At 38.9% G+C, this 12,601-nt stretch overlaps 2 protein-coding genes and 1 long non-coding RNA gene across 5 annotated transcripts in view; all 3 read left to right on the top strand.

Moving 5' to 3' along the window:
* Positions 1-3,944, top strand: LOC307033599. The gene is made up of 2 exons (XR_013806572.1): positions 1-74; positions 431-3,944. It is a non-coding gene; the product is annotated as an uncharacterized lncRNA (long non-coding RNA).
* LOC307033597 (uncharacterized protein) overlaps positions 1-11,020 on the top strand; it is a 25,353-nt gene extending 14,333 nt beyond the window's left edge. For all 3 annotated transcript variants that reach the window (XM_079672125.1, XM_079672124.1, XM_079672126.1), the window contains exon 3: positions 7,310-11,020. In XM_079672125.1, the coding sequence (XP_079528251.1) occupies positions 7,310-8,506 (1,197 nt within the window). In that variant the 3' untranslated portion in view covers positions 8,507-11,020. The remainder of the gene's footprint in view (positions 1-7,309) is intronic.
* LOC307033598 (uncharacterized protein) overlaps positions 1-12,601 on the top strand; it is a 127,804-nt gene that overhangs the window by 100,167 nt on the left and 15,036 nt on the right. The window lies entirely within an intron of this gene.

Below are 12,601 nucleotides of genomic sequence, written 5' to 3'. Positions count from 1 at the left end.
GAATAAACTGCAGTTCCCAAAGGCCAGGCAGGGAGAATGCAGAGCAAAACCCATAAAGACTGACCCCACATTCCGTAAGTGTTTAAAATATTTACTATACAACTATTTACACAAAAAAATGTACACGTTACATTGGATATTTTACTTTTCAAATATCTTTCAAAACAAACTGCAGCATTACAACAACAATGGCAGATAAATGCAGAAGTAAAAGAGTAGACTTCCATATAAATTAGGACGCAAGTGCATGAAAAATAAATATATAAATCTGTTGAAGGTGCCAGTAATTTTCCTATTTATACATTTTAAATATGAAATATGTATTGCACAAACGAAAATAAGTTGGAAGAACTTTCTGTTTTTATTTTTTCACATGCATATAAAAATCGAAACCAAATATTTGTTTTGCTTTTTTTTAAATATTGCAAAGGTTACGTTGCCAACTTGATGGACCTCATCTTCAACCAAGTCTTTGTGGACCCTTCACCATTCACACAGGAGGTTTTGAAGATACCCATCCCAGAGGACCTGTGTTCCCAATACGAGCGACCTGACAGGGAGGAGGTCATCGCAGGTTATGCTACACGGTTCAATTTGGCTGCTATCTGAACACAACATAGACGTTTTGCGGATCAGGAAACTCCCTGCGAATCCTGAGGATAACACAGGCCGGAATCACCACTCTGATCCTGCGTCCAAGGAAGCCCCAGCACCAGCTCACAAAACTTCTGTCGGCTAGATACCTGTGACGCCTGAAATAATTGCAAAGAATAATTATTCAAAAGCCTGTCATTTATGTAAATTACAAGTATGTTTACTTATTTTTTATGGGTTCAATTAACTGTTTATTTTGACAATAAAATTCCGACAGTTTATATAAAATGTGTCATGATTATTCATGTTTGATGGGTAAAGTAGTATATGCAGATTTCAAAAGCAAAAGGTTGTGTGTGGACTTTTTTTGTCATCAACAAATGGGTGTGTTATGCCATTGCTGTGTAGTGTATATAATAGTAATGCCATGTACAATGACAGAATGAAATGAAAGATTGCATAAAACCATATACAAAAGTATTTATTTCCATGAACAATATTAGCATGCGTTTTACAAATTCAGTCATACAAAAAAAATAAACAACAAACCACTCACTGCTGCATTTGCCTCATCTGTAGTCTCCCATATTCAGCTCTGTATATATTAAAGGCATTCTGCAGGGAGAACACATTGAGGCACACTGGCTCCAATCCAGCATGGAGTCCTCAAGTTCCTGCATCCGTCTTGACCCCTAGTGTGATAAACATATTGAATAACATGTGAAAAATGTATTCTCTAAACAAACAACTTAGTGAAGCTATCAAATATGTTACCTGTGGTATCTCAATGCAGCACACATTCTCAGGTTCAGAAGGCATTGTAGCGCAATTTCCACATGTACACCTGTATAAAGAAGTCAATAACTGAGCTTTTAAAAACACATTTGAAACTACACACATTGCTGACAACTGAGGTGTTTAAGCATCTGGAGTTATACTTTTTATGACCCAAAGTTATTGAACTTTCCAACAGTAACACTTGTTGCACAATGTTGGAAGAAAAGGACTGTAAACTATTTATAAACGTAATGCGGCCATTATATATGCTGAAAAGATTAATGTCTCCCTATACAGTTGCAAGAAAAAGTATGTGAACCATTTGGAACTACCTGGATTTCTGCATAAATTGGTCATAAAATGTGTTCTGATCTTCATCTAAGTCACAACAATAGACAAACACAGTCTGCTTAAGCTAAAACCACACAAACAATTATATGTTTTTATGTTTTTATTGAACACACCATGTAACATTCACAGTGCAGGGTGGAAAAAGTATGTGAACCCTTGGATTTAATAACTGGTTGACCCTCCTCCAGTTTCCGCATTTCCGCATCAGTTAAAAGACAGTGGTTATGAAAATGGATTCAACCCACTCTATGATCTTCATTACATACACAGTTAATCATTTGAAATCTAATTTAGACCGATGACAATCATATTAGATTCATATTAACCCTAGAACTGCAGACAATATAGCTAGGACTCAATCAAAAAGGCAGAATTCCAGGTAAGAAAATGATATATGTTAGGGGTGTAACGGTATCCGTATTCGTCCCGTACCGTTACGGTTCGGCACATGCGAATACGCCTTTTTTTTTTTTTACAAGTGGGAAAAAGGTCTGTCATTCAGGGCAGTATCCATTACACTATTTATAATCCAGGGGGCTGTATTGCGCCTAAAAGCTGTTTGCCAGCCGCGCTTAAACAACAAATGAAGAACAAGAAGAAAACACAACAAAACGAACAAAATACAAGAAGAAAAGTTAGTATGGCGATTTCAGATAACACACAGGAGCTAGAAACCACCTGCTTCTTTTAAATCAGCTGTGTTTGAACATTTCGGGTTCCCTGTGGACTACAATAACGATGGAGTGTGAGTGATGGATCGGATGAGGACGGTGTGTCGGCGTTGTTAGACAGCGTTGCGGTATGCTAATGGGAACACACGCCAAACATGTTAAATCATATCAGAAGGCATCACCCAGATTTGCCAATCACCGGAGCCCGGCAAAAGACAACAGCAGTTCCCCGCTGTTTTTAAGAAGCCAATAGACATGAAAGCCGTGAGACCAAAATAAATAACTGAAGCTATTGGCATATATATTTCAACGGCTATGCGCTCTTGAGACACTTTCTTATTATTTATGATGTAATATTTTCAAGACATTCTTTTTAGTTTTACAGCTTATTGAACCTTTTTGTTTGACATCAGCCATTATAGATCATCTGGGCATCTGAGTGCGTGTGGTACTGTCTGTGGTTTGTTTTTAACATTATAATACAGTTAAATATTCAAAATGTTAGAGTTCCTTATTTTTAAACTGAAACTTGCACTACTGTTCAAAAATACATAACAATAAACCTGGAATTATGCATTTGGGATTTTTTGTTTTTGCTTTTTCTTGTTGTACCGAACCCGTACCGAACCGTGACCCCCAAACCGAGGTACCTACTGAAGGATTATTTGAATTATTTGAAGGATTAAAGTAGCGTGTTATGGCAGGAAAGTTAAATCTGGTATATTCATTTTAATGTCACCTTATATATATTCATGTGTGTTAAATTTGAAGGGACAAAGTATCCTTTCCTCCCCCAATATATTGAGGTGAATTCTGTGTGTTTAGAGAGAGAGGTGGGGGAGGGACACATTCCGAGGAGTTTCAGCATATCAATTGTCAGGGGAATCGACTTGTTTTCAATAGAGGTGTGTGGTTGGTTATTTTGTATTAATAATAACAGTATGTGTAAAGGAAGCTGGAAATATACAATGTGAAACCTTTTATTTGAAGTAAAGATGTGAACAATAGCTCAAACAAATGGAAGGTATATGAGGCCTGTGTGAAGTTTGACTATTTGAAAAGCATCTCTAATACTGCTTAAGAGCATAGGTAATGTGTTCCTCGTTATTATTGATATGAAAGTAATTAACATGTATTACGTATATTTAGCCAACTATAACAACTATATCTTAAAACATACTTTTAACTTGTGTGTGGCAGTCAGGAGGCGGGAAGATGGACTCAGGGACAAAGGGCCATAAAAAGGAGATGTGTGTGTGCTGGCTACAAGCTGCTGTGTCGCACTGATTGGGTGCGACAGGCCATGTGTTGGTCTCTGCCAATAAGATGACCTCTGGGGGAAAGCACGTACACCTCCTCCTCCTGTGTTTTAGTATGAAAGACTGTGTTTTCCTTTGGTTCGCGCTCTTGTTTTTCACCGGCCGTTCCTGAGACCTGTCTCACACGTGGTAGAACCTGAGCCCGGAGTACTCTGCAGAGTGCTTCGTGATTTCTTTGTATTTGTATTTTGTATCGTTACTGTATATCATTAAAAGCAGGATTATTGTTTAACTTGTATTCTGGTGTTTCTTAATCCCTTCCTTTTTTACGAATTCACCCAGCTTAGCAAACGACACGCGGAGACGAGGTTGGTTTTCAACATCCTCCAAATCTCCAACACTACCGAACCGTGAATTCTGTGAACCGTTACACCCCTAATATATGGCATTTGCCATTACACATATTTAATTTAAATTTCTGTTAACACTGGAACCGCTAACAGCGTCAGCACCTACATAGATATCATTTTCAAATCATTTAATTTGTTCCTCTTCATAATTTCCTTATAAACTAAGTAGGATGATTTAAAACTCACTTAATTGGTTTAATTTAGAAATTGCTTCAGTTTATCATCATAACAGATGAAAAAGTTCAGATTCATTTTACCATAAATCAAGGAATGGTGAACTTCTACAAACAAAAACAACATAATTAAAAAATGTAAACAAACTATTAAAAGTAGATGAACTACATTATTCAAAAGTGTACAGTAACTTCTGATAATAACACAGGGGAAATAAACGAGGCATCTCTTTTCCTCTCTCCCTCGCCCCCTCTCTCTCTCTCCCTCACTGTCTCTCTTCCTCTCTCTCTCTCTCCTGACAGCCCGTCAGTATCAGGGTTAGTCCAAATGAATCCCTTGGTGGTTCTAGTGTTCATTTACCGTTTTGTCTTCTCTTTGCAATGCTTTGTTGATTTGAAGCCAAGTCTAACGTAGCTTAAACTTAACGTTAGCTTTCTAGCTAACACAACACATGCACGCACCTTTCTGTTTTTTTTTTTGTAGTGACGAATGAAGTTGGATGTTGTGGTGGTCGTGTCACTGATCTTTATGCTGCAGACCCTGCATACCGCTGTTCTCTTCTTATTACCGTCATCGACAACATAATCCTTGAATCCAAACTTGACTATTTGTGGAGTAACGCTAGCCGCTGCCATGTTAACTGAGACTCCTGCCTTCTAGTGGGTTGCCAGGTTTGCGCGCATAGCGCTATAATCACGCTTTTCGAAAAAACTAAACGTAATATCTCACTACAAAAACAAACGCAAATATTTAATTTTAAACACTCAAGTCCTTTCAAGTCATCTATCTCAAGCTTAAGTCAAGTCTCAAGTCATGAATACCAAGCCCAAGTCAAGTCTTCTATCAATGTTAGTCAAGCAAGTCTCAAGTCAAAAAATATGCGACTCGAGTCAAGTCATGTGATTCCAGTCCCCACCTCTGCAAACTGTACACTTTGCATTCTTGCTAATTAGCCAAAATATGAATGGAAACGGAATAAGTAGCAAGCATCGTAACAACAGAGTTAACGTAAAATAAATAGGGACAACAGCTTGCCAAATAACCATTCAGAAACGTCCTGCTGCAACCGAAATGTTTGCACTTCCACCAAAACCTCCGCTTTTTCAGTGTCATATTCGGAATCATACTCAACACATGCATTTGTCTGAGAGAACATGTTTCTTCTCCACTCGTATTCACAGCAAGCATGGTAACATGACGCTCGTGCCGGGGCCGTGCCACGCCCCCCTTTTCTGCGGGGGGGGGCGTGGTCAGCTGCAGCTCATTTGCATTAAAGCTACGTCACAGAATCAGCCAGTGCAAAAACAGGGCTGGAATACAGCAAATAGAGCAACATTGGGCATGGCTAAAATGCATGATATGTTTCGTATTTTGAAAAAAAACCTTCACAGACATGTTTTATATAGGTATGGCTCTACAATATATTTTTCAAATATAGAATTATAGGTCCAATTTAAAATGAATTCAGATTGAACATAGTAATAAAATGTAAATGATTGTGTCCGTCCAAAAGAAAAAACATTACTTATAGTGAAAAACACCCTTGAATGATGGGTTAGTAGACTAAAAGCTTTAGGAATCCAAACTATAACATATAAGTACCCTGTATCAAGATTGATGCAAAGCGACATTTGAGCTTTTTAGAGAGATTTAGCAACAACAACAAAAAAGGTGTCATTTAGGTGGATTTGACCTATCTCTGGCCCAGTGCTAACAAAACAAAAACAGTGCTGCCAAAATTATAAACTGACTGCTACACAATTAAAATAAATGCTTTTATATATTTCTATTAGATGTGACTCTTTGGCGTTTCTGTTATTATTAACACTGCTGCTTTAGTTGTTCTGACTGCTAAAATCCTCTGATTCCTAATTTTAATGCCGATATTCCATGGGGTCGGATCCTTGTCACCTATTTCATACCTGATGAGTTTGCATCCCTGGTCTATCAGTATGTAGTGTCTCTACTTTAAAGAGTCCTCTCCTGCTGATGTTCAGGTGTATATCAGCATGTAGTGTCTCTTCTTTAAAGAGTCCTCTCCTGCTGATGTTCAGGTGTATATCAGTATGTAATATCTCTACTTTAAAGAGTCCTTTCCTGCTGATGTTCAGGTGTATATCAGTATGTAGTGTCTCTTCTTTAACCTGTTAAGCCCCATTCCCTGCGGGCGGGGGAAAGATCGCAACATCTGCAAGAAACAGCGTCTGAGGGCTTCTTAACATTTAAAAACCTATTAATGTGTCATACCCACTTAATGGGAAGAAACTCAGCTATCAGATAATATTAACCATTGTTAGCAAAACGAAACTTAAGGGTAATAACAAAGGCTCTGAATTAAACATTATGTGTTTGGTGTGTATAAGTGCTACTGAAGTTGACATTTCTCACTCAGAATATGAGAAAAAAACTCATTTTGAAAAAACGACCTTTCAAGATTGCTGTGTGGCGCTACCTAAACCCTCCTGTTCTCTGGATGACAGCTTGCGCCTCAACGCACTCGGTGAAGGTATTTCATGTTTGGGGTCATTTGTTTTTTGTCTAACCTTGCTTTGTGGAAGTGACAATTGTTGTGTACTTCTATGTGAACGCTGTTCTTTTGCCATTTTGAGATTTAAATTTCCAGCAGCAGCTAAACCAGCAAGTGTTTTAGCACACCTCGTGACGCATCTGAACGAATCACATTGTCAGAAATTGACACCAGTCAATGAGATTTCGTTTTTTGGTTTAAGACCCCTTTGTACACGATTGGTTGCTGATACTAAGGAAATTACCATATTTGGATCTGATGAGATTGTGCAGGAGGGATGGAGCTTTCCAACAATACCTCTGATTACATGGTGCAAACAGCGGTCGCGGTACTTTATGTTACGTTAGAATGCTAACTTTTGGTGAATTTAGGAGAAATCTACAGACGCATACTGCTGCATTTGAGTGATTCTTTAACAGTTATTTAATAACATTAGTTGAAAATGATGGCTCAATTACTTTTGTTTTTGTTCAAGAAGGCATGTTGCAAAAGATTGTAAAAAAATGTACTTAATGAATGTCTCTCTCTGTATGTCTGTTGCTTTAGAACCAGAGAGGACTCAGACTTCACAGCTGTGACCTGTGTGACAAATCCTTCAAATTATCTGGGAACTTAAAGCGTCATCAGAGAGTTCACACAGGAGAGAAACCCCACAACTGTGACCTGTGTGGGAAAACGTTTTCTCAGACTGGTGCACTAAAAGTCCACCAACGCATCCATACTGAAGAGAAACCTTACAGCTGTGACCTGTGTGACAAATCCTTCAAGGCCTCTGGAGGATTAACGGTTCACCACAGAGTTCATACTGGAGAGAAACCTTACAGCTGTGATCTGTGTGGGAAAAGGTTCACTTCATCAAGTCAACTCAAAATCCATCATCGCATTCACACGGGAGAAAAACCATACTGGTGTGAAAAGTGTGGGAAAATGTTCACTTCATCAAGTAAACTCACAATCCATCATCGTATTCACACGGGAGAAAAACCATACTGGTGTGAAGAGTGTGGGAAAATGTTTACTTCATCAAGTAAACTCACAATCCATCATCGTATTCACACGGGAGAAAAACCATACTGGTGTGAAGAGTGTGGGAAAATGTTCCCTTCATCAGGTAAACTCACAATCCATCATCGTATTCACACAGGAGAGAAACCATACACATGTGAACAGTGTGACAAGTCATTTACTACATCAAGTCATCTTAAGAAGCATCATCGTATTCACACTGGAGAGAAACCATACAGCTGTGAACAATGTGGAAAAACATGCAATACATCATATCAACTAACAAACCATCAAAGTGTTCATACTGGAGTAAAACAATACAGCTGTGAACAGTGTGACAAGTCATTTACTACATCAAGTCATCTTAAGAAGCATCATCGTGTTCACACAGGAGAGAAACCACACAGCTGTGACGAGTGTGGAATTTTTTTTTATTGTTGTCCAGACCTTAAAGTCCACCAGCGCATCCACACTGGAGAGAAATCGTACAGCTGTGACCAGTGTGACAAGTCATTTGCTCGATCAAGTCATCTTAAAACGCATCATCGTATTCACACTGGAGAGAAACCGTACAGCTGTGACCAGTGTGACAAGTCATTTACTACATCAAGTCAACTTAAGAGGCATCTTCGTATTCACACTGGAGAGAAACCATACAACTGTGAACAATGTGGGAAACACTTTACTCAGATCAGTACTCTTAGATCCCACCAGCGCACTCACTCTGCCTCCATCTGATCCTTTTCTGAGTCAAGCTAGCATTCCCCCTGTTTTCTCCAAATGTAAGTGACTCTACATTCTAATAAACATGTTTTTTATGGACTACATTCAGACCACCCAAAATCCTGCTGTCCTCACACACTTAGCTATAGATGTGAGTGCTGTGGTTAATACAAAAAAAATTTTTATTAGATAAAGCAGCCTGTTCACATTTTTCTGTGTTTAACGTTTTGACGACATTGATTTAAGTTGTTTCTTCTAAACTGTAGTGGCAGGGGAAAAGGTTTAAGGCATGTTGTTTATCATGAAATGAACTATGATTCATGTAATTTATGTTATCCTCGCAACTGCAGTAGTTAATGTCCACTTTTATGTACAGTTTGAGGGTGTGGATCATTAAGCCTTATCTGTATATTCACCTGTCGCGGCACGCCCAGAGGCTTTTAAGTGGGCGCGTCACAGAGAGGGATGGGGTTGGTTCTCGCGGGAGGAGGAGGTGTGTGTGTGGTGAATGCGGGTATTCAGCAGGATATTTAAGCTTCCTCAGCATGTATACATATGTTAAAATGCAACAGGGATTTAACTGAAAATAACTGAATGTGGATATTGCATTGACCGACCAGGAAGCACGTTTCCGTGGAGAGGACGCGCACAGATAAAGAGATTTTCTCCAAAACAGGGTGAGATCGCTCCTTTGTGCCACGCCGATCGTCGTGTTTTCCTTTGTTGTGGATTATAGCCTAAATAGGCCTACAAAACATTTCAGTTGTTTTCTGCTGACGGGCGCAGGAGCAACAGCCTTTTTTTCAATGAAACTATAGTGGCCTGGATTAGGCAGTAAAGACAATTTCGGTTTATCGCCGAGCTGACTTTTTCTTGTGTTTTGTTTGGCTGGAAAACTGTCTATAATTGAATATCGTATAAAACTTGTCTTTGTTTATTTTGTGAATGTGTGGATGTAGACAGTGGGAAATACACTTCTGTGGGGACTATTTTGTGGAAAGAGTAGATTGTCCATTTATCAGTTCTGTTTTGCCTTTATGATATTATTTCATATCAAGAACCCCTTTTGCGTTTATTTATCACAGCTATTTTTGATAGTTGATCGTTACAACGTACACTGAATTATTTTTTTTAACGTTTTAGTTCAATTGAAAGGTTTGAGTTGCTTTTTTGGTCGTTTTTTTTGTATTTACTTTTCAAAACACTAAGACACGTTGGGTAAGAGAAGTGATAAAGTACATTTGTAACGTTCTTGGTTTTTTTAACAAACATTGTTCGAGTGAAACTCTGATATAATATTATCTCATGTTCATTATTTGACTTCATTGTGACGGCCGTTAGTTTTCTGTGTTCTCAGTAAATGTGATTCTTGCTGCTGTAATAATCTGAGCTGTAAACTTAAAACTTGTTTTCTAGTTTCTCATTAAATGTATCAACACAAAGAGACTCTTTGACTCATCATTAGAAACTGCTTAATGTTTTACAATCACTTTGCATTAGGGTTTTAATGAATGGTCTGTATTTGAACTGCAGCTATATTGAAAAGGAATAATTTGTTTGTTTAGTAAATTAGTATTTTTTCCCAGAATTCATCATTTATGTTTTGCAAAGTGATTTTTGTTCCTCTCTTAAATAATTTGTGTTAATGCCCCATCTGCAAAATGTTATTGTTGGTTTTTTTACGTTTTTTAATTGTATTTATTATATATTTTTTATGTATTCATAATTAGAGGAACTGTCAAAAAAACAGGTTAAATCATTTTTCTTTTAAGAGATTTGCTTTTCTTGTTTTTTCCAGTTTTTATTTCCTCCATGTGTTGCTGTAGTTTCACCACTTGATGGCACAGTCTGTTTTTCCCCCTGGATTTCAATAAAGTTTATTGAAAAATGACACTGGCGGTAATTCAACTTCCGTGTCAGTCCGTGACGTTACTGAGTCCAAAAAAACATTTTCGCATTGACTTACATGGGGAAAGAAACATCTTTCAATCAGCAGATACTTACTTTCTTCATACTAAAAAAATGATATAAACTACCCAATATGAACTCTTTTATAGCCTTTATTTGAATCTTTAGGTTTTAAAAAGTTATAAAATGCTCTAAAAGATTAATCCTGATTGTCTCATCCCTCAAACGCACACATGCACACTGTTTTTGTTTTCTCTTTTTTTCCCATGTATATTTTGTCATTAGTTAGATGCTTTTATCCAAAGCCACTTACATACATTCAGTACTTTGGACAATCCCCACAGGAGCAATTTAGGGTGAAGTGTCTCAGGGACACGACGACATGCTGACTGCAGTGGGACTCAATCTTGCTACCCCCTGATTCGAAGTCCAGCACACTATCTACTGAGCCACAGCCTCCTCACAAAAGGAGTTATGGGTCTTTACTTGTAAATGTACATTACTGTCTTCTGTGTATCTGTGACACGTATGCACTTGTCTTGTAACTCCTATATCACTAAATTGATTTATTTTTATTTTAAGTTAACTCAAATGAACTGAATAAATATATATGATACTGTTTTTTTTATGTTTTAATTATAGCTTATTTGGTGCATTCTAGTTGGGTCTAGAACCTCAATTCCGTGACCATTCTTCTGCTAAGATGTTTTGACACTTGATTTGACATCATTGGACCTTTTATAAAAAATATAGACCCAAGGTCCCTCCCAAAAATCCCGGCAATTTTTGCTAGAGGGCCAAATCCAAGATGGCTGCTCGCGCCATCTTAAAAAATTAACTTTTGAACCAGAGCGCCTAGAGTCATGTGTAAATGCACTTTTTGGGGTAAGTCGACCACAAGGATTCCATTTCTGACATCAGTTTGGCGCTATGACATCGTTCGGACCCACAAATCCAAGATGGCCGCCACCCGGTCGAGAAATTACACACGTTTTGAGTACTGATCGACTTATAAGCAAATAATCTGCATATTAATATTTTACCATGAAATAAGAATGTATGACAAGATATACAACTACTTAACCTTCAAATAAAATACTTTTATTAGCTGTAACTTGACTAGTTAGCAAATGAGAACACTTCAAACAACATGTAATAACGCAAAAATGCTGCCTCGAGAAATGGCAAGTTTTGAACAATAACACAAATGAAACACAATTCTGCTTTTTTTTTAATTTATCAATATGACACAGAGTCCGTATCAGTCTGAATCAGAGCACCCTGCCTCGCTACATTCTGAATCCTCCGATTCCGATGAATCGCCTCTCTGGACAGCAGCAACTCGATTTTCGTCATCATCATCGCTCTCATCTTCCTCATCTTCCTGTCCCTCTTCAGTTGGCCTTGGTGCAGGTAGATGCATCGGGAGTGCGGGTCGCGTGTGACGTACAGGGCGACAGCAACCACCAACCAGCTCCCAACCATGTCCGATTGGTGAGGGATGGTGCTTTAGCGATGGATGGCGCACCAGATACGCCAGGTAGTTGGCACGGAGGCAATGTTGACGCAAGCTGTCGGCATCCGGAGGGAGACGGATGAAGGATTTCTTTTTGATGGTCCTCCATTTAGCAGCACGGGCCTCAGCCATGGTTTTGCTCTTGTTGTCACCGTAGATGATGCTACGTGTGAAGGCAAAGAGCTGCTCCAGCACCTCCTCTGTCAGGGCAAGGTTATCTCCACATCGCGAGAGCTGTTGTCGGGCAACAGGGCTCTTCGCCACCTGGTCATACACAGACTTCTTACCTTTGCCGTAAAAGCCTGAGTTTGCATCACAGCCTGTCATACAATGCAGCTGCACAATACAGTCGGCCATCATGTCAGTTGTCATGTCACAGCAGCGTACCGTTTCCTGCTTCCTCTTGATACAGAGCATACCTGGCAGCTGCTGTGAGATAAGTGCTGCCGCAACATATACATCCGTATCAGTGGCATCGATGACAACTGGACCACTGTAGCCTGACTCGCGCAAAACTACATAGGTGGAGAACAGGACAGTGTCAGCCTCAGACTGGTCAAAGCTGTAGTTCTGCATCGGTTGTTGGGTTGATAAGTTGGTACAGTGGGAGCCGACAGAGTAGACAATCTCCACATCAACACTCTGTGCAAGATCGGTCAGGTAGCTGCATATCATTTTCTGCAGCC

Source organism: Notothenia rossii, assembly GCF_949606895.1.
Source record: "Notothenia rossii genome assembly, chromosome: 3".
Lineage (NCBI taxonomy): Eukaryota > Metazoa > Chordata > Actinopteri > Perciformes > Nototheniidae > Notothenia > Notothenia rossii.
Note: the sequence above shows the minus strand (reverse complement) of the source record. Positions and strands in the feature narration are given on the sequence as shown.